A 22,542-nucleotide genomic window follows, 5' to 3' on the forward strand; every position below is an offset into this window, starting at 1 on the left:
AGATCACAATGCTGAGATCACCCGCCTCACAATTAACCTGAGCCTCCATGAGTTTGCTCAGGGCATACATCAAGGCAGACTTTGCTCCTATAGGTAAAGTAGGACACCAAATCTTTCTTTGAAACTGAGATCTCACTGGAAGGCTTCAGCTATCCCAAGTGATAACGGGAATAGTTGTGTCCAGAGAGATACAAAAAATACAGTATCCAAACATGATGTCATCCTGGAAAGATGTTCCCCATATTATTTACCAGCACCAAATTTGGACCCTATCAACCTCCCAACGGCAAGTTCTCCAATGAATCAGGGCAACTTTATGGAGAGCACCCTAAAAGTCCTTCATCTTCTGCAGGGGTAGAAGAGGGTAGTCGTGCAATGGAGTTTGTTACAGTTCCTCATTTGCATGGGTTCAATGTAGCCGGTCACTGATCCGATAAAATAAAGGCTCAACTTGTTTGGAATTTGAAGGAAAAAACAGTGCAAGCATATCACCAATTTGAAAAAAGGAATACAGCCTGTGGGTGGAACTCATAAAGATCCCCAGCAAGAATGAAACCCTAACCCTACAATTTACTCACAAAAATAGTCCATCGGCTTAAACAGAGCACTACCTCTAACACCGAGGAAGGAATATTCTTAGCAGGCCACTGCAACGCGATCTCTTTGAATTACAATGTCTATAGAAAGTACACAGTAAATTGGGGTCAGAGAGTCTTCTACAAACGACAGTAATACATTGAAGAAATTTCTACTGGGTCAAAACTAAAAAAACATGTTGGTAGTTCTGGTCGGCATGTGAACACACGCAACCTAATAGCTCTCAGATTAAATTCTCTAGTATTGCACAGGTCCAGAACAAGGCTTGCATGCACCCAAGTCCCATGTTAAACTTCAAAAAAAGTGTCTAATAGGGAACTCAGGCCTTGTATTAGCCCTGGACAAAAGGGGAAACATCACAGCCTTCTGAATAAAACTGAGCACAGCATAAAGCCAGTAGCAGGCCTTATATCCACACACCACATCAGTAAATGCCTCCAAAAAAGAAAGGTGCTCTGCTTTTAGTAGGCAGGTAGTTTTGAATAAGGAATACAGCAGCAATACAAATATACCAGATGTACTGCCCAGGGTTGAGTATGGCCATGTTGAGTCAGTGAAAGGGTTTCCAAAACTGGTGCGGTGTTCAGGTGATGTGAACATAGTTTAAGAGACAACACATAGACTGCTACTTGCAAACACCTCGGAGGAAGTCACAATTAGGACCTGACCTGAAATGGTCCAATCAATTTTTCTGTGGTTAGAAAATGCTGGATCCTTGAGCTCTAAAACTTTACTTCAAAATAGTTCAGGTTGAACCAAATTATGCTGAGTCCCAGGCAAAGCTGTTTCAGGAGGATTAACCTTTCCATACTGGCAGAGACAAAGGTAGAGCAGGCTCAGGGGCAGATCCCGGGGGGGGAGTAGGGGCAGCTGAGAGCCCAATCCCAGCTGAGCTGCCCTCCCCTTTTCCCCAGCTAACTTAGCAGAGCTTGCTGGTTGGCTCACCCACCCGAGACCCCAAACTGCTGGGGCCCCTTCCCAAACTGAACAAGCAATTGGTCGCTCCAGGGACCAAAGGTTTGATGCTGACTGCACCCCACTTCCCAAAATCCTAGATGTTCTCTTTTGCCCCATGAAGGTGATAAGAAAGGATCATGCGCTGGGCCCAAGTAGTGTTTTCTCTGCGGCTTCTAATGAAACTTCAAAGGCAATCCTGTTCATTTCCCTTCTGTAGGTAGTATGTGCCGGACAGGATTCCCTCTCTATTGCTCCATAGATATTTTAATAGCAGTTAAGGGAGAAGGAAGAACTAATGTTTCCTTTTAACTGCTTCCAAAGAGAGTCTGCCTTACCCATGTCTGCTGTAAATGAACTGCACCTGCCTTGCCCAATTATGCTTTTCTATTTAAAGTTTGCATCTTTCTTTAAATGTTTCAGCATAACGTGCTGCAGAGAGACACATGGTCCACGAACAGCTCCCTAGAGACACAACCCGGCTCCAGGCTCTCTGTCCCAATACTTACGCCACAGCAGCAGACTCCCCCAGCCAACCCCATCAGTGAAATAGAAGTTAAATCCTAGTCGTGCACTCCAGACCTGGATGCCAGTCTCCTGGGGAGGAATACCTCCTTGAGCCAAAGCCTGTGCAAGCACCTCATGAAAATCACTGAAACCAGCATCCAGAGGGTGCAAAATATTGCTGTACAGCTTTGAATTGGTGAGATTATAGAACATGTAAAGACAAAGGAGGAATAGCTCCAGAGCGTTAAAAACACGCAGCACCTTCTAGGGTAAGGCAATAAGGGCTGACCACTTGCCTAGAAAGTGATGAACACGAGAGGCGGAGAGGCCCTGTGCGTGTAACTTGGGCATTTAAAGGCCACTGAGCTTCAGAAAGGGAAGGGCAAGGGTCTCTGCTAGTCTCTCTCCTTTGCTTGGACAAAAAAGGCTATAAAGAAACCTGGAATCTCAGAGGGTTTTAGTTGCACTTCACTCGTGACTGCTGTTGAGGGCCTGCCCAGCTGCTTAGGCTTGGCTGCATGCATGCAGCCAACCTTTCTCTTTATCTAATGTTCCTCATCAGTCCATCACAATGTGAGAAAACCAAGAAAGAGAGCACCGCCCCGATCTAGGGTGTCACAAGGGCCACAAGGGCAGCCTCTGTATGTGGCAGGTTGGGGAGGGGACAGGGAACGTAGCGGCAGACAGGGCAGAAAAGCAGAGCAGAAAATTAGGCAGGGAGCACAGGGCTGGGAGCAGAAAGCAGAGCCACAGATCAGGCTGGGAGCAGAAAGCAAAGCCACAGATCAGGCAGGGAGCACAGGGCTGGGAGCAGAAAGCAGAGCAGCAGGGGAAGGGGATCAGAGAGGCACTGCGGGAGGCTGCAAGGCTAACCTGTGGCACGCCAAAACACTTGCCTCCCCCCGTCCTAAAAGATAAGTGTCCTCCCTTTTGCTCCAGCATTTAGAGTCGGACTCGGAGCCCACTGGAAAAGATGGAAAAGCTTCAAATGACTTCATGGGGTTGCCCTATGGCCTAATTTTCAAATGTGCCTAAAGCTCCAGCAAAATCAGTAAGGGCTGCAGGTGCTTTTGAAAAACCACCTACTAATGACTTCCAGCACACAACAGTATGTTCCTGCCTTGGGTCTGTTTTCTATTTTTGTTCTTTTGCTGTTTAAAACCATCTCCCATAACCACACTATTTCTCCCCTTTTGTTGTTTAATCTGCACATTATTTTTTTCATAGCTTCTAATTTTTCCCAGCTCACATCTGTACATTTTCTGATGGCTTCCACATTCCTTTCTAATGTCTGGGACATTGCTTAAGATCAATGTTTTTTTCTTCTGCTGCTGTTACAATTAGGAAATCTCATTCGGAGAGATTTCTTACCTGAACTATGTGAAAGAAAAAGGAGTAAGGTATCACAACAGAGCAGAAAGGTTATTGTGCAGTAGAAGGTACATGAGCTTGACAAGAAGACGAGGTGCATCTGTTCTAGACTCCCCTTCTGCGAGTTGTTCAGTTTTTGGCATTTGTCCTTGTTTTCTGTTGTTTTTTACTTGTATATAACTTTTAGAATAAGTGAAGTTCCTACGCCAGAAGGGGAATGCAAGAGATTTCTCTCCGAGTCTCTTTTAAACTCATGAACTTTAGCTTTAAACTTGGCCGGTAAAGATCCCCTAAAAGTCTCGCAGAAATAGAGGATAGACTATCATTCAAAATTTCTGTTGCTCGTGTGTCTTTCCACTGGGTTATTTCCAGAACTATACTGTGCAAATTAAACAGAAACAAGTTTTTTCATCCTGGAACATGAAAGAGGAGCAGTGGCACTCACAGCAGCCAGACCCTGACTGCCCCAGGCTTTGAGTAACAAAACTGACTGGATCAGGCCCCAGTGCTCCCCATGGGGAAAGTCACCTCCAAAATTGAGGTTTTGCATCAGAGTCACCGTCAGTCCTGCAAGGAGAAGCTGCTTTGTTGCAAAATTCAAAGCAACAGCAACAGAGAGGTTGGAGGAACTAATGGTCATACTGCTGCCCAAGATACCACTCGCTGCCTCTCTGCTCCTACATCCCATGAACTTGTTTCCTGGCAGACACAAGGCCATATTTCAGAGCAAGAGTGACTGGTGTGGTTTTGGCTGTGCTACTGCCCTTCGCACCACAGCCAGCAGAAATTAAAGTCTGTGAAGCACGAGATACGATTATTAAAAGCTTTCTTATTTAATAATTATTCAAATGTTTAAGGAAAATGTGAATGAACTGTGGATAGAAACTCATACATGCCCGGGCATCCATGAAACCAAGACGCTTCCAAAGGGAAGCCTATGAGCTGGTCTCAAACCAGAAGTCCCTGACTCACTCCCAGTTTCGGCTGCTGTTGGTCTGCTCTCAAGAGAAACCCCAACAGTGTGGGAATATCTGTGATTTTACCTTGCAAGGGCTAGATCTCAAAAAAAAAAAACCAAAAACCCAGCACATCCAGCAACAATCACCAGCACTTCCTGACTAAGATCAGCAGCTCTCTATGTGCTTGCACTAATCATCTTGAATCCACCTTCCAATGCAGCCCCCGTCGAAACAGCAGCCCCATTATAACGCTGAAAAGTGTAAGCCTCTCATTCACCTTCCAACAGGAAGATGGTGCCAACATGTTTTAACTATTCCACATCTGCCTGCTCTTGATGCTAAGCCACATGAGCATAAACCCTCTACTGAAGCATGAAGACCCATGGAACATCCCTGGAATTTGTACAGAAATACATCTCCCCTGCCGTCATGCAAAGCCATCACCCAATTTGGTCTGCTAACTATAGTCCAGAATGTAAACGGCGTAGTTTGGTAAAAATATCTGTCATTGACAGTGTCAACTGAGTGCATGTGTTGTTTTCCAGAGTGCTGAATAGCGTTGCATTGGACTAAAATACCGGTAACTCACTCCCTAGCCAACTCTCAATGATAAATAATTATAATAGCAAGATTTAATGATGGTTCAAAATAAACGTCTAGCAGGACCAGAAACAAGTAATTCTGAGAAGCTCTTACTCCGGATCCAGGAGCTATGCTACTGCTCCGCTCTTCTGGGTTTAGTAGTATTGGCAATAGTTGGACTGGGTAAGTCTTCATTGGTCATCAGATCAGAGAAAAGACACTTCTGCTATTTCCTTTCATTCCAACCCTCTCTGCACCATTCATCTTCAAACCTCAGCTCTCTGCCATATTAACCAATCTGAGTCTTGAGACCTCCACTAGCGATGCCTCCACAACCTCTTTCAAGGTCCATTTCAATATCCCAGTGTTCACGCTGGTGGAAGGTCTCTTCTAACCTAATCCTGAATATACCACACATCAAAAGGGAAATGGAAAGCAAAAGTCAGCCTTAATGATACAGAAGATGCCTCATGTTACAGCCAATAAACATTTGTAAACCTGGTTTTTTTGATAAAGTGTTGATGAAACTGCTGGTTAACTGCTTTACTTGAAAACACACCCTGGAGGCCCTGACTTGACCCAACACCACAGTCACACCCCATACTTACAAAGACTAACCATGCCATTCTGATGTTCACCTAGTCATCCAACCGTAGCATTTCTCCAAAAGCTGCATGTTTTCCACTGCCTGCTTGTTAAAAAACTGTCCCATCCAGCCTTCCTAATGACCTTTATCGGCATTCTAGGAGTCATGGTTCTTGCACAGACACCAACTCACTAGTTCAGTATTTTATCACTTCCCCATGAGCATCCCCAATACCCAACACACCTAAGCTCTTCCTCTCCACCCACCATCCAAGTTGCTTCACTCCTACCCACATAAGCCACCCTTTCAGCAGGTGGTAGACAGCTTGAATAGTGTCAATCATAGCTCTCAGAATGAAAAACAATATGCCTTTGATAACCCTTAGGATCTAACTTAAGAAGGATGCATAAACTATGACCCTAATCCACGATCAAAATGTCATATGCAGAGAATGTTACATCTGGTAAAATGGACAAATTGCTTTTTGAGAGGATGAGAGAAACTCGGAAACCCAGATGGCAATATGTACTGTAATGCATTATTAATTGGAAGAAGAAGTTTTCCTAATAATAGGCACACATTTCAGCAGATTGTCAAGCCATGCTGGATCCATCAAAATGTACAGATACATTTATTTGATATAACATACAGCACAATTTTTTCCATCCCACTCTGACCTCAAATGCATAAGACGAGAGGATTTTACCGTAAAAAAGAACTAACCCTAAGGATCTGCATTACATCTAGCCAATAATCAGCCCAACTTCCTTTCATGACACAGTTAATGTCCCTGCCAATTTTCATCTGGGCTGAGGGAAGAAGAAGTCACATCTTGATGCTATTGTGCAACATCACAATGCTTGTGCCTCCAGGCCTAGCCACTCTATGCATAAGAAGCGCACAAGTGCCCAAAGCAATGGGTGAATACATTATTTTGCTTATAATATGCACAGAAGGAAATAAATGAATGCCATGATACACATTTATGCCACGATGCACACTTTCACACTCAAGTCAGTCCATTAGGATGCTACATAGTCACCATAAAGTGACTTACCTGCCCAGTGTGACTGCCTGAGCATCTTCACTGTAACCCCAGGTCAAGGTATCACACAAAGACTCATCAGTTTTAGTGTATTCAACCCCAGGATGCAGGGCAATGTCATCAGACTACAGAGCAACCTTAACCTCCTCAAAGACAATAAAGACCACAAAGCTCCCATAGCCAGAAACCCTTGCAGCATTGGGTAGAGGCTGAGAGCGCCTATACATGAGCAGGGAGGCTGCTCTGTCATGCTGGAATTTGAGCACGTTGGAGCAGACTAGACTGAGTTTGCTGGAGCATGGTAATTACCACACTCCAGCAGCCTCCTGTGTCCCATGTATAAGCAACCCCATGCTCCAAAATGGCAGCAAGGGTGCTTTATCAAAAGCTCATTCGATAAACATGTCCCCACCACCATTTTGAAGTATAGGGATGCTGATACACAAGATACTCTTTGGACTTTAATTAGAGTAGCTCTTAAAGCCACTCTAATAAAAGTGCTTCAGGAAAAACTTCTTCATGGTAAGGGTGGCCAAAACTTGGAAGGGGTTTCCAAGGGAGGTGGTGCTCTCTCCTACTTTAAGAGGAGGTTGGATAGACATCTTGGGGGTCTTTAAGAGGAGGTTGGATAGCACTCTTTCCTGCCCCAGCAGAGGGTTGGACTGGATGATCTGTTGAGGTCCTTTCCAACCCTAGTATCTATGAATCTATGCTCCCCCCGCCCTCCCCCACACCAACTCCTGGAGCACGTGTATAAACGCCCAGATGTTCCAGCTAAGTTTCTGGGATACCAATGACAAGAGAATACCATCCCTCTAGCGATCCCCACATGAAGTCTCCATTGCTTAGAGTAAAAATGACATATAAGAGTAGTCTGCGAGCCCCCCCACAGGCAGAGAAGAACATTTCAATATGCACCCAGAGCTCACAGAGTACCCCAGCTCTGGAGTTCAATTACCAGATCAAAGCACATTCTGGCTGTAGAGGAATCAAGGAGCTCATGCAGCTTCCAACATGGCTTGCAGGCCTCACAGGACAAGGCATCAAGCTTCAGGTCTGTACAAGATTAGACTGCATGTAGGGTTTGGTGAGATCAGAGTTTCCAGCAAGCTGTAACATATGACACTTATAAAACCATATCAAAATAAAAATGGTTCTCTCCTCTCTCTCTCTCTCTCTCCAGTTTTCTACTGGAAACAGAGCCTTCTGCAATGTTGTCTTGGCTCTTAAACTCAGAAGAAAGCACTTCTGCGACCACTCGTTGAGTGGAAAATTCAAGGAAATAGTGGATAGGAGAGAGGATAGAATCATAAGGGAATAAGAGTTAATAAGGAAAGGTAAGGAGTAAGAAAGGATGTCACCGCTTCACAATTATCCCCATTTTAAGTCCTTTTTTCCATGACAGTTAAGACCACCACGACTTACTTTCACAGAGACGTCTTCTCAGTTTCCCTCGTATTTTATCAATGGCGTTGTAATCGGAGACGTGGAACACATGAGCAGACTTGGGCTCAGAAGCAATTTCATCCAGTTCCTCCTTCAAAGCTTCACCCACTCCTACTGCAAAAATTCGAATCCCAGCCTTGTGTGCTGCAGTGGCAGGGTGCAAGACATAATCCTGGCTCCTCCCATCAGTCAGAAGGATGGCCACTTTCTTAATGGCCCGGTCACTAGGCCTCCCACCAGCCTCTTTGGAAAAGCTATAGGTGTTGATGTACCGGAGGGCATCCCCAGTGTTTGTATTGCCCCCATCGTATTTAATGTTCTTTGCAGCTGCTTTGATTTCCTCACGAGTTTGGTACCTTCCTAGGTCAAATTCTGTGGTTGGCCGATCGCTGTAGCGGACCACTCCCACGCGGGTCTTATCTTGTCCAATCTCAAAAGTCTCCACCAGGTTTGACACCCACTGGCGGACCTTCTCAAAATCTTCTTTGCCCACGCTGGAAGAGGCATCCAGGAGGAAGACAAGGTCATAATGGACATTCTTGCAACCTACGGGAGCAACAGGAGGTATTACTGAGAAAAGCTGGAAGAGGAATATCATCCGCCGTGCTAGCTGTCTAGGCATGCCTGTTGGGAGTACTGCGGCTGTGCCAGAGACATGGATCTCTGTCCTGCAGTGGGGATGGAGGTTCAAGTTTCCAGCCTTTCTTTCGCCAGCGATACTAGTAAAAGTCTAGTAGATCTAAGCACCTCTGTAGCTTTGAAATGCAGACCCTTTCTTTTTCTGTGCTACTCATTATATCTCGACTCACTCCTTTGCCTACACTGGCTGCATGTTTATGAGGCTACTTTTCTCTTTTAAAGCCTCCGTGCACTCCCCCTTCCACTCCTTTGGCTAATGCAACACACTGAAAAAGATTTTCATGGATCAAGAGATCTGTTTTGACTTTGCCTGTGCTAACCTTGATCTTGAACAGGAAAGCGTCCATATTCCCTGTTAAATTAACATTATGCTTTATTTATATTAAACTAAAAGCAATTCTTTTCCTCAGCAGGATGTCTTGGTGAAGCAAGTTTATAACAAGATTATTCTGATTCAGTTGGCCAGCAAATGTTGACTGAAGGATGATGATTCCTTGAATACTAGAGCTGCTTCCTTGACAACAAAGGACCGTTCCTTTATTAGCATTTCTTTCCCCCACCGTCTAACTGAACTTTTTGGTTTCAGTCAAGATATTTATAACCCAAATCCTGCATAATCCAAAATACTTGCACACTGTAAATTGCAATTCTCTAAAGCCGGACTGGCATTCATTTCCCAGCAACCCACAAGCAAGGCATATTACCCAAGGGGCTTTTTCACTGCTTAGCCTGAACATTTGCAAGCTATTTGTAGATCTACATATATATACTTTAGTGCAGGGGCAGGCAATTATTTTGGGCAGAGGGCCGCTTACTGAGTCTGGCAAGCCATCGAGGGCCGCATGACAAGCAGCCAGTGGCAGATAAATATTAATTTTCTAAATTTTTTAGGGGCCCCGTAAGCTGGATAGCATGGTCTGGTGGGCCTCATCCGGCCCACGGGCCGCATTTTGCCTGCCCCTGCTTTAGTATATCCACATAAAGGCCCGTGCATTCCCTGGTTTGTCTTTCTACCCCTTTCCCTTCTCAATTAAAGTAAAAATCTAGGTAGCTATTTGCCATGGTCTGGATACTGGAGCATCACCACGTACCTGCTCTTTGTGCCTGAATTCTCTCTCCACCCCACAAAAGCGTAAGGAGAATCAGGATGAAGGGCACCCACTCTCTTCCCAGAGGGGACATACCTCCCTCCTTCTTTCACAGGCTTGTCTCTTTGCCGTGGTGAGATATGTTTACGAATCCAATCCCCTGCCTGGGAAGAAAGAGGAGGAAAGTGATGCACAACCATTAACTCATCAAGCAGAAACAGCAACAGTGACAATGTGGTTCACAGGAACCGCACCTTTAGGGACAGATCTTCTTCAAACTTTGATACGAATAGCTATGGACTGCGCAGACAAAGACGCAAGGAATTTTTCTTCTTCCCAAAGGATCGGGCCTTTCTGTAGACTCTCTCAAAGCCACAGAAGCCTGAGATGACGACAAAGGGAAAAGATCACCAGATGATTTTATTGTAAATGAGCCCCTCTATAATAGGCAACTAATGCACAGCGTTGGAAACCATTCTTGATTTGGGCCTCACACACATCCCTCATCAGAAGGTATACACCTCTTGAGCTAAGTTTGCTGCAAGTCATCATCAACCACCAGCTGCTGCTTCACTAGGTACTCCTTTCAATTCTTTGAGACCACTGAGTGCTAATACTATTTAGTACTTTTCATAATTCGCCATCAGGTAACTTAGACCTTGTCCACACAAGAAAAATGCACCAGTTTAACTTAAAGGCCACGTATTACACTTTTACTGATATAAGTGATCGGAAACCAGTATAGATCCATAACAGAACAGATGTTCAGCACACATCGGTTGGTTTAAAAATGGCAAACCCAGGCTAATATTTGCACCACCCTCCCACCAAAGGGCAAACGTCCGTTCTGTTTGCTACTGATCTAAACTACGGCACTTACAGAAAAATCACATAACTTATTTCGCCTCGGGCTTTTTGAATGGCTGTACCTAAGCAAATAAATGTCATTTTAAACCAGTTTAGTTAAGCCAGCATGGACACTCTCGTTTCAGCCCAGCTAAATCGAAGCTGCAAAACATCACCCACAATTATATTATTACATACTAGAAACTCAGCCTGGCCTGTTAAAAGATTTTCTAAGCTTTCTAATGCTAGACTTGATTTTTTTTAAGCAAAAACACCAGCTGATGACTCATTGTGTGTTATCTATACAGGGATAAGGCTTGCTGTGTTCTGTGTGCTGTTCACACACATGCAGGACACCTGGCCCCAACTTGAAATGTTGTCAGCTATGTGGTCCAAATCAACATCTTAAAGTTTCTGTCCCGGGGTCTAAATCCAGTTTTCCTAGTTCACTCCACAGGCTTGTTCCCTTCACTACTTCTGAGCACGTCGGCGGCAGGTTCTTCTTAAGCAACAGAATGCACGTGTTATTATGGACTTGTTCATAAATGTTGGGCTATTTTCCCCCTCTTTCAAACATTAAATTTAAAGGACAAACATAAACATTTATGATGGAGTTGCCAAGATTTTAATTTAAGAAATCAGCTTGGTAGGCTCAGCATTTGACCAGTCTTGACAAAGTCCCTCTAAACTAAATGAAGACCTAAGCTGGAAAAAAGAATAAACTGCAAGCCAGTTGTGCAGCCATAACTCATTACACCCACGAGACTGCGGGGCCCCGTCTTTTCAAAGACCCATAGTGGCACACAGGAACAGAGAAATAATGCTTGCAGTGCTTCCTCTGACACGCAGACAAAAAAAACACTGGGAAGTGAGTAAGCAGCAAGGAATAAATGCAAGGAAAGGTTCGAAAACAAACGTGCTGGTAAAAGATATCGATTCACTAATCACCCCTGGCAGGGAGCAACCCTAGGTGCTGTCATTCAAACTGTTTCCAGCAGGTGTCACTCCGACACAGCGAGGTTCGGTTGCCTGAGCAAACGAGGAGGCCCACCTGGAAAACTGAATTAGGCATTTATGTCTATCCACCTATACCTATAACGGAGTGAAAACATACGTGCACGCGTGTCGGTGGATGCCCACATGTATTACTGAAATCAGAATTCGCTTTCATAGACATGCCCCACTGAAACGATACTCCCTCTCCTTCAAAGGGCTAACAACCAATATAGTTAAAAGTAGCACTGAGGTTTTCCAGTCCCATTATTTTAAATCTATTTCTTTGCAAACACTGGTATTTTAGCATCAGAAGTCTGGTATAAATAAACATCAGTGAAGTCATTCTGACTGACACCTTCTGATCCGGGGTGCATGCCGGTTAACAGCTGGCAAAGGCTACTTTAGAAAACAATGCTAACCCTCGAATGCCATGCATGTCCAGACACAGAGCAATGATGCTGAAGATTTCTGGACTAAACTGTGGAGTGGTTTCTAATCTTACCCAGGTGCCGGTAGGCCACACTCGGCTTGGTGTCATCATGTCTGCCCCATCTGGGCAGCTTTCTGCATACAAGGCACTTTCCTTCCTAGCAGATCGTGATCATAAATCATGATATTTGCCAATAATTGTATGTCACCAGGCCAAAGAACTGTGCTACATGTAAACTGAAAAAAAGATGGAGAATGGAGCCTGTGGTTCCCTCTCTCCCTTATTCTCCCATGCCCTCCTTCTTGGTTTGAAGAGCAACATGGCACTTCACAAAACTGAAAAAAGATATTCCAAAACACATTTTTGATACTAAGAATCAAAATCAAAACACAGATGCAAAATTTAAGCTGTAACGGGTGGCGACTATAACATATATTGATGTCACTCAAAGCACTCTATGTAATTGTACCAGAATATGTCATAGTGTCAGCTATGGGGACAAATCAACTGAGACCTTCATCCCACACACTAATGAATAACTTTACACAAACTGGTTGGTCTCATTCAAGTGAGCCGAACTACTGATACAAATAAAATTCCACTTTAGCACATCTGCAAATAGAAAGACTGGAGGCAAGACATCATTCAAGGAGGGGTCCTGCACTATGAATTTCAGTCTTGCGGTTATAGAGGAAGATCAATATTTTTCCCCAAGGCCATTGCCAGAAAGAGGGATGGATAGAGGGATGCTAGTGATGGGAAGATTTTAGTTTCCGGGGAATCCCAAGTTCTTAAAACAGAAGGATACATGCACCTAAGAGACCATACAGAGGCATTTTTTCATGACGACTCCGCCAAATTTGCTGTTTCTAAAGGAGGGTAGCACACACACCTTTGCTACCTGGTTTTATTGCCCAACTGGCTGGTTCACTGGCTGAGACATCCTGCTTGTACTAATCTACTGAGAACAAAGAAGTGAGAATGCAGTTTATACACGACATCCCATGGAAATGGCATCCCCAACGGGGAAGTACAGGAATAAATGCAACATGGCTCCCCTAAGCTTATAGCATAGGCCCCTTTTACTTGGTTATTCATATACCATCTCACAGCTGAACAAACGCCACTTTCTATATTCAGAAAACCAAACACAAAGCTTCTAGATTACCTTCGCTTCCAACATCTTGCACGAGTTCAGCCAGCATTTTAGACTGACAATGGAACAAGCAAAACACTTTGGGCAAAGCAACCTTCAGTGATAATTGGCCTTGCTTTCTTTCTTGGTCTTGACTGACAGCTGGGCTTTGCCCACCTCCCTCATGTGTGAAGGGATAGATGCCTTTTCTAGTATTATTTCTGAATGTTACCTCCTCCTCATGTTTTTAATTCATTTTAGAATAGACTTATTATTACTATTATAATGGGCATGAAAGGGACATCAATGTAGTCAGCAAAGTATGTTTTCAAAAAACAACTGAGGAAGATGCAAGAAAAAGAGATTCCCCTTTTCCTTCCTCCCCCCCACAATACACACACCACAGCCTGGCCCACAAGGGTTGCACCCTCCGTTGCATGGTCATCTAGGAAGCCCAGGGTGTTATGCTGGCAGAAAATAAGCGTGAAAAAGGAAGCAGGCCTGCATGTTGAGAAGTGCCATTTGAATAATGGGAAAATAAAGAAGAGAGAGGCAAAGCATGGGATGCAACAGTAGAGCAGGGCAGGAGGAGAAGCTAAGTAGCCAGAGACGTCTAGAAACATGTACCAGACATTTCGAATTCAGATCCCTCCTGCTCAGAGCTGTGTCACAAACACTGGAGCCACAGCAGGAAAGAGAGGAAAACAAATTTCACGTAAGCCAGGGCTGTCTGACTTCAGGTTGGCTGGTGGCCCCAAACTGCACAGGCCCTCGGCTGCATGCTGCAGGGGCTCCCCTAGACCCCCACCTCATGCCATCCCTCACTACATAAGCAGTGTGATCTCTCCCTGGCCACTGCTGGGCATACCCCTCTCGAGCTGCCCCTGCTGATGCTGCTGAGCAGGCAGCACACTTAGCAAGCCTCCCAACATGCTGCCCTGTCCCAAGGACTCTGACCACTGCCAGAGTAGCAAGAGCAACATGGGGAGCAGTGGCCAGGAGGAAGCCCCCACACTGCAACTGCATGTTAACCCCTTGCAGGCTGGAAGTAGCCCATGGGCCACCAATCAGACAGCCCTGATACATAAGCTATCTACTCCATCTCTGGCCGGTCACAGCATTATTCCCTACAACATATTTTTCCTGTGTTTGACTTGGCTTAAGTGACTTAAGTAGCATCGTCTTCAATGCCAGCTTCTGAAGGCTGTTCCCACCCAATATCAGCACAAAGCAATAGATTATAGCATATTACGCCCAGATGCTGCACGATTAATTATTCAAGGGTGAATGTAAGGACTACAGGATAGAGAAGAAGTTAGAGAAGTTGGTAGTAGTCATCTAATTAAAAACAAAAAGTCTGTTATGAAGAGGATGGAGATCAATTACAGTGTCTACATGAACCTGCTGATGTTCAACACCGAGAAGTGTAAAGTGCTCCACATGGGAAGAAACATCCCGCAACATGTTTAGAGGCGCAGCAATGCTAACTTACTAGCACCACAACAGAAAGAGACCCGAGGGTCTTGATAGCCCATAGAACGAGTGAGCCGCCATTGCAATGCCATAGCCGGCAAAGCAAACAAAACACTGGCATGCATCTACCAATGCATCTCAAACAAGACTAAGAATGTCATCTTCCCACTTTACTCGGCCTTAGTGAGGCCACAGCTGGAGTACTGCATCCAGTTCTGGACACTGCGCTTCAGGAAGGCCGCAGAAAGGCTTGAGAGAGTCCAAAGGAGGGCTACGCATATGGTTAGAGGTATGGAGAGTAGGCCATATAATGAGAGGCTGAGAGACTTGGGTCTGTTCAGCCTAGAGAAGAGAAGACAAAGAGGGGACTTGGTGGCAGCTTATACATACATTAGGGGCCCACACTGGGGACTGGGAGAACATCTGTTCACCAGGGCTCTCCATGGGAAGTCTAGGGCTAATGGTTATGAATTGCTAGAAGACCATGTTAGATTAGACACAAGGAAAAACTTCACAACTCGAGTGTCCAGGGTCTGGAATAGACTCCCCTCAAAGATGGTACAATCACCTACTCAGGATATCTTCAAAAAAACATCTGGATGCTCACCTTGCTGGGGTCATCTGACCCTAGTGGTCTTTCCTGCCCAAGCACAGGGGGGCTGGACCTGATGATCTCGAGAGGTCCCTTCCAGCCCCTAACATCTGTGAATCTATAAGGGGACAAGAAGTAATGGGCTACAATTGTAACAAGGGAGATATTAGGTTGGTTATTATTAGGAAGAACTTGTCAGTGATGGGGGTGGTTAAACGCATTAAACCAGATTACTTAGAGAGAGACTCTGGACTTTTCCTCAGTGGAAGTGTTCAAGCGCAGGTCAAACAAGCATTTCTCTGAGCTAGTTTACTCGGGGATGATTTTGCCTTGAGCAACGGGTTGGATTAGATGGCCTTGCAAAGGCCTCCCCCAGCAATATTTTCCTGTTGTGAATGGGAGACTTTTGCTGGAATGGGACAGTTTTCTAGACCACATCATGGAAAGATGGTTCTTCCTGTCAGATAAGGCTGGTTTCATTTGGATTCATTTCTTTATTTGTCTTAATGTCATCCCATTACTTCGTCATCACTAAACATTTTGACTAACCCTATAAGCCTAATGTCCCAAATATATCTGTGTTCCTAATGTGATTTTGCGTTGTCACCCTAATGAACATTGTCAGCATCCATCTCTATAGAAGAAAGCATGGAGCTTAATTATACAGTACTTCAGAGAAATATATATAGCACATTAATAAATTCTGCATCTCAGTAGTCCGTGCATTGTGTGTCTATCTTCAGACTATTGAACTAGGCAATTTAATTATCTAAATTATGCTGATGTGAGCAAGAAGTGGACCATAGAAGAGACAGCAGAGAAAACTTTATCAGCCTACTCAGCCACATGTTTTTCTATACACTTCATCTGCTAGCATCTCTTGAATGTCGAGGGTGTCTCATTCTTGACCCAAACCCCACGGAAGTTAATGGAAATTGATTTCGGGGGGGTGGCTCAAAAGCTATGTTTAATAAGTGGGACATATTCCAGGGGCAAATCTCAAGGCGATTGTAGAGGTGCTTCTGGGAAATGCCACTCATCTACAGCTTGACCCCAAATTTGATAAAGCCAAGGAAAAGCTTCCCTAGGACTTCAAGTGTTGTGGTTTGAATCCAATGTATACGTGAAGAGCTTCAGAAAGTCTGTATGAAAGCAAAGTAGAGTTAAATATGACCGATCCACTTTCTTCTTGTCTTTCAGAAGCTATTTCCTCAAGAAGTGTGGTGCTCACCCATGGCCCGCAGGCCAGATCCAACCCCTGAAGTGACAGTACCCAGCATGCAATGTGGGGCATCAGTGGCAAGCAACCCAACCTGGTGTGTCCCTACCCCTGTGCTCTGTTGCTGATCCCTCAAACCTCATATCGTTCCCTGCTCTCCCCCCTTCCCCTCCCCTACAGCTGGTGCTATTTACACTGTCCTTGCCTTGCTCCCTCCTCATCCCCTAGACATGTGCTGTTACCTGATGTAAGCTCTCTTCATCTCTCGTTCTATCCCCCCTTCCCTCCCCTCTCTAACTTTGGCTGCCGTCTCCTCCCGTCCCTCTCTCCTCCCGTACCAGAGGGTACTGGTGGCCCATGACATAGCTGAATCGTAAGCACCCAGAAGGCACTTTAGAAGGTGGATAACCACTGCTCAATCAAGGACATCATTTATTATGAGCCCTATGAGAAATCAATCACCCAGTCTCATCTAGGATGAGCAGCCAGCAGGGACAGCCAACATTCATTTATAATAGGACAAAAAGGGTAAAAGGACAGATCTTTAAGGGACTCAGAACCATCCTACTGAATACACAGCTATCTTAGCAGAAGACAATTTCTCTGACCTTCCCTCCACTCCCTTCTGTTTACAATACCCAATGACACAATGTCCACCTAATGACACTTAATGTCCAGGCTTAGTGAGACTACAAGCCCGTTGGAACAGGGAGCTGGTCTTTCCTAGCACAGAGGTATCCAGATCAGAGATGGGCAGGGGAGGTTTAGTGCTACTGCAATAGGAACTACTTGTTCTAGTTAATTCACACGTGCAAAAGAAACATGCACAGGCACATAACTTGCACACTCCTGCATTTCTGCTGCCATCCCAGTCACTTCGGGCACAATATTTCTAGCTTTGCTTTCTAAAGGCCTCCGTGGATTTGCTCAGACCTCTGGTAAAAGTTTCAAGGTGCCTCCATGACTAAAGTGGTCAAGTCCCATTTTTAGAAGAGCCATAACTCACACACCCAGGGGACTGAATGGAGGTCACACAAGCAAGCATAATTATGGCCTTTTCTAATGCTGCAGTTTTTAACTCAGTAACTTGATGTTCTTTTATACGTAGGTGTTCACACACAATGCAAACATGCAGGGATGTCTGATAGAGGGGTAAAATCACAATTCAGCAGTTCCCAGCTCTCTAGCATGTGCATTCCTCAGATTAAACTCTTTTGTAAATGCATCTATCTCAGACTCTAAAGCAAGCTATTGCTACTGGTCTTCTGCCAAATGGAAGCAGTTTTAAAATACTCTGAGTATCAGTTGAGGACTTTGCAATGTATTTTTGCCAGCTGCAGCCACAAAGAGTCTGCAAGCTGAAATCTTCATGCAGTGCCTGGAAGCACACCTTCCTCATGACTCGCAGGGAAAAATAACTTGAGGTTTTGATTTTATTCTTGCATAATATTAACCTTATAGACTGGCTACTGCTACCGATTGGCTAGGAACCACACACAAAATGGGTCACTACTATTATCCCTCTCCTCGATCTATCACACATGTTGCAGGGGTCTTCCATTCACGTCTTGTGGATTGCAGGCTCTTTGCAGCCAAGGCTGGGACTCACCATATTACGCTATACTACGTTACTCGCCAAGGAGCAACAGTCTCAAGTTGCAGCAACGGAAATTGAGTTTATTAATTAGGAAGAATTTTCTCACTAGGAAAGGAGAAAAGCACTGGAACAGGTTACCCAGAGAGGTGGTGGAAGCTCCATCCTTGGAGGTTTTCATAATCCTGCTAGGCAAAGCCTTGGCTGGGATGATTTAGTTGGGGCTGGTCCTGCTTAGAGCAGAAGGTTGGACTACATGTGACCTCCTGAGGTCCCTTCCGACCCTCACTTTCTGTGATTCTGTATCTCTGAAACACCTGCACAGATACCTCTAGGAACTACTACTGTAAAGAGGTTAGATAAATAGGAGCAGTTAATAGACCAGATCTGTCAAAACCTTTTCTCTCTTTCTTTTTTTTAGCTTAAAAACACAACAGTTCTGCAACACCAATCTTGCAGCCGCATCTATGTTCTCACCCAGACAAAATCCAAGGCTACAGACCTGAGACACCAACCATCAATATGCACAACGCACACCAGTCAGATTGACTTCAACCTATTTGTCACACAGGCTGATAACCCAGGAAAATAAAAGCTTTTGTTTACAGAACGATGCTTCATCGAGGCCCCAGACATGTGTGTATCCCCTATGGAGAAAGTTAACCAAACTCCTGCCAAGGTGGGGCTTAGATGTTCCTATTCAGGCAGACTACCAGGAAGGGGCCTGTATCCTTCACTGCCTCTAGGCACTTCAGTGCATTGCCCATGCAAGCCCTACTTCATGCTTTTTATATCCACGGGGAAGTTCTTCCAGCTCAGCAAATGAAACCCAATCTTTTCTTTTTTAGTACGGTCCAGGATTATGTAAATAAAATGCCCATGTGTCATGCCTTTATATAGAACGCTGGAGCACGCAAGAGAGAGATGGGGTAACAGGCTATATCTGGTTGGAAAATGGGGCATGTTACCAAGCAGAGGGGAGGTTGTGGGCTTCTGGAGAGGGTTTCTCATACAAGGTGTCCTGCCAGAGTCCAGAGGAGGAGGAGTTTCCATAGGACCCTTTGGAAAGGGCAACTTTCTAAGCAGCACAGCAGCAGAAAGGGATCTTGGAGTCGTAGTCAACTCCAAAATGAACAGGAGTCATCAGTGTGATGAAGGGATGAGTAAAGCCAACCGCACTCTTTCATGCATTAGAAGGTGCATCACGAGCAGGTCTAAGGAGGTGATACTTCCCCTCTATTCAGCATTGGTGAAATCGCAGCTGGAGTACTGCATCCAGTTCTGGGCACCGCACTTCAAGAGGGATGCGGATAACCTTGAGAGGGTCCAGAGGATGCCACCCTTATGGTTCAGGGCCTGCAGGTAAGATCCTATAAGGAGAGACTGAAGGACCTGAATCTTGTCAGTCTCCACAAAAGGAGGCCGAGAGGGGACCTTGTGGCCATCTACAAATTCATTGGGGGGTGGGGGAGCAGCAAGGAGCAGGTGATACTCTGCTTACCAGGGTGCCCCTTGGGGTTACTAGGAACAATGGCCATAAACTGATGAAGAGCACATTTAAATTAGACATTAGGAAAAACATTCTTTATGGTGAGGGTTAAATCTGGAACGGGCTTCCAAGGGAGGTGGTGCTCTCCCCTACCTTGGGGGTCTTTAAGAGGAGACTAGGAAGCACCTAGCTGGGGTCAGATGACCCCAGCGCTCTTTCCTGCCCAGGGCAGGGAGTTGGACTCGGTGATCTACTAAGGTCCCTTCCGACCCTAAAAATTTATGAAATCTATTAAACCCCTTGCACCTATATGAGCAAAAAGAAGGATGTATAGGGTTGAGCTACTATTTAGGCCATAAGGACTCATTCGCCACTATTCTCCCCATATGCTCCTGCCTGAATTCCTCAAACCTTGGAGCCAAAATACAAGATAACCCTGCCATACTACTCTGGCACCTGTGGGAACTGAGTAGATGGAGACTTACCTCTTCATGCCCCTAATACAACAGCAACTACACCAAGAAGTGGGTCCTAAAAGGACACTTGGGCATTTCAATGGTGAGCACAGAAGACATTTATCTTCCTGGTGCCCCCCGTGGAAGCCAGAACCCAAAGTTCAATGACTGACTCCTCATATAATGTGGGGAAAGAGCCAGGCACCTTAGAGCAGGATCCACAAAAAGCAGAAGGCTGATCCAGGAGCAGCCAAGAAGAAGCCGCTGGGGAAATACTGAAGAAGGGGTGGCTTTAATTCCTACGCCTCCCCAGGACTTGGCTACCTTAGTCCTAATAGGAAGCACCTCCTTCCACCCAGGATTCACAGCCTTCGCAGGTAGGTGAGGACACACACTGCTTCTTCAAGGAAGCTGGGGATTCATCCTATCTTTTCAAAGGTAACATGGAGGGGAATGTGCCATAGGCGGGCAGCAACTGCGGAGGGACAAGGACATTCACCCACAATGTGGAGTTCCCTCTTCTGTCTGCAGGTTTGAATCCACTCACTTCTCACCAATGCTGATAGTGCCCAAACTAACAGAAAAAGCATGCTTGATAACAAGGGCACCCTGTTGAAGTCCCATTCCAATGCAGAAAAGGATTCAAGGCGCCAGAGAGAGGGAAACGTGACTCTGGACCCTCACGGTTGCAAAACTCACTTGGTGACGGTGAGTCTTGTGTTCAAGCCCCCGTTCCACAGATGGTTACAATATTTTTCACTATAGCATAATCACTCCAAGACTGTTTCTGTCCCCCACACGAAGAGAAAACAGGGAAGTAGAGGGATACACCCGCAGTACGATGCATGGATGTGACCCTTCACTAAGGGCTGAGGATACAGATACTCTCTCAAAGCAGGCAACACACAGAGCATTGAGTCGTCTCATTCAGTTGGCTTCGCCCAGTGCCACAGCTAGGTTGGAAGGAGCAGTAAGCGCCCATGGGGGAAAGCAGGGCAGTCAAACAGACACCAGGCTGCTTTTGCTGATTCGAGGCTCTTGAAACATCCCTAAGAGGACACGAAGGAGAAAACACTGCTCATCCCCTGAAAGTTGCTGTGCTCCATGAACAGGCGATGCTGGCAGCCAGGGAGCCCTCCACTACGTTCAGCCCACGGCTCTCAGTGCAGGTGCTGCTGCCTCCAGAGCCACGAGGAGCGGGGAAAAAAGAAACCATCCAACTGCAGAAGGTGATGGGAAAGGGCTGACGGTTCAATACAGAGCGTCTGGAAGCAGCAAGCAAAGAGGAAGGAGCTATTAACCCTGAACGGCTCTTACTGTCACAGTCCGTCACTGCTACGATCCTCACTGCAAAGGCCCGAAGAGGCTATCTTTGGAAAGCAAAATTGCAGAGACGCCTCAGACAAACAGGGAGAGCTATGCAGCCTTCCCCACGAGCTGCAGCACCCTCCACCCCCGCAAATGTGACCTCTTGCTCCGAGCACACCTGGACAAAGAGCATTAGCAGGAGGGCTCCTTCCTCCTGGCAGCAGCAGGAAGTCTTGACCCCCACCGCCCACCAGCTAGTGGGAGGGTCAGCACAGCCTCAGTCCATCTCCAACCCCCTGTCACATCGTCCCCCCCCCCGGCATCGCCATGGCAGGACAGAGACAGATCAATGGTCCTGACATTCGCTGGAAGGAATCCGAATCATCCCGCAATATTTTTGTCAGGTCCCTCCCCCCCGCCCCCATTCCCCTTAATTCATTGCACTGAGCTTAGCAGCCGCGGCATAGCTTTGGCAGACAAAAGATCGCAGCAAGGGAGAGCACCATGAAACAATGGAGAGAAAAGAAGGAGCCAGGCAGACAAAGGGGGAGATGACACCGAGTCCTTTTTTACTGCTTTGGCCTCCTCGTGCTTTGCAGTCCTTTTAACCAACCTGGGGGACATCCTGCAGTACCAAGCTGGTCTTGACAAACTCTTGGAGCTTGAACACATGACCACCCTCCCCATCCCACTTCTCCCCCACCCCACACCCACTCAACCCCACTGAATTTTGTTCCTGAAAAGGAAAACTCATACTGAATTACAGCCATGAAGAATGAGCATCAAAAGGTTTTTGGGGAAGAATAGATAAATACCAGACAATTCAGTCTTCATTCCTTCCCAGCAACATGCAGACAGACTGCAATGACAGCTCCTGGCCCTTGGGAGCGTGTGCATGTCCCAATGCCAGCTTCAAGGCTCTGATATGAAGCCAATTCAGAACAGGAAGGGTCACAGGGTGGCAAGTGAGAAGTCATACTTCTTATACAAGGGAGCCGGTTCAGAGAGGAGTAGGACCTGACACACGATTTTGGCTCAGCCGTTCCAGTTGGTGTTACCTCCAAGAAGGATAATCATCCTCAAGCTACAACAGATATCAGTTAATGAAGGCTTTGGAAACTTTAGAGCACTGTGATGCGGTATGGAAGTCAGCATCTAATCAGCAACGATTTGCCACTTTGTAGATGCCATCAGTTCCTTTTGAGACTTAAAAGGACAAGTTTTGGATGTA

The 22,542-nt window shown here is 45.7% G+C and overlaps 1 protein-coding gene across 4 annotated transcripts in view; it reads right to left on the bottom strand.

Moving 5' to 3' along the window:
• COL22A1 (collagen type XXII alpha 1 chain) overlaps positions 1–22,542 on the bottom strand; it is a 316,497-nt gene that overhangs the window by 273,259 nt on the left and 20,696 nt on the right. For 3 of the 4 annotated variants that reach the window (XM_090040701.1, XM_090040704.1, XM_090040703.1), the window contains exons 2-3: positions 9,778–9,938; positions 8,027–8,593 (exon numbers count right to left, since the gene is read on the bottom strand). In XM_090040701.1, the coding sequence (XP_089896827.1) occupies positions 8,027–8,593; positions 9,778–9,868 (658 nt within the window). In that variant the 5' untranslated portion in view covers positions 9,869–9,938. Of the gene's footprint in view, positions 1–8,026; positions 8,594–9,777; positions 9,939–10,028; positions 10,157–22,542 lie in introns of all 4 variants that reach the window. The other variant, XM_090040702.1, reaches the window with a different exon arrangement.

This window comes from Crocodylus siamensis, chromosome 3 (assembly GCF_052110815.1).
Source record: "Crocodylus siamensis isolate JL-2025a chromosome 3, ASM5211081v1, whole genome shotgun sequence".
In the NCBI taxonomy this organism is placed as follows: Eukaryota; Metazoa; Chordata; order Crocodylia; family Crocodylidae; genus Crocodylus; species Crocodylus siamensis.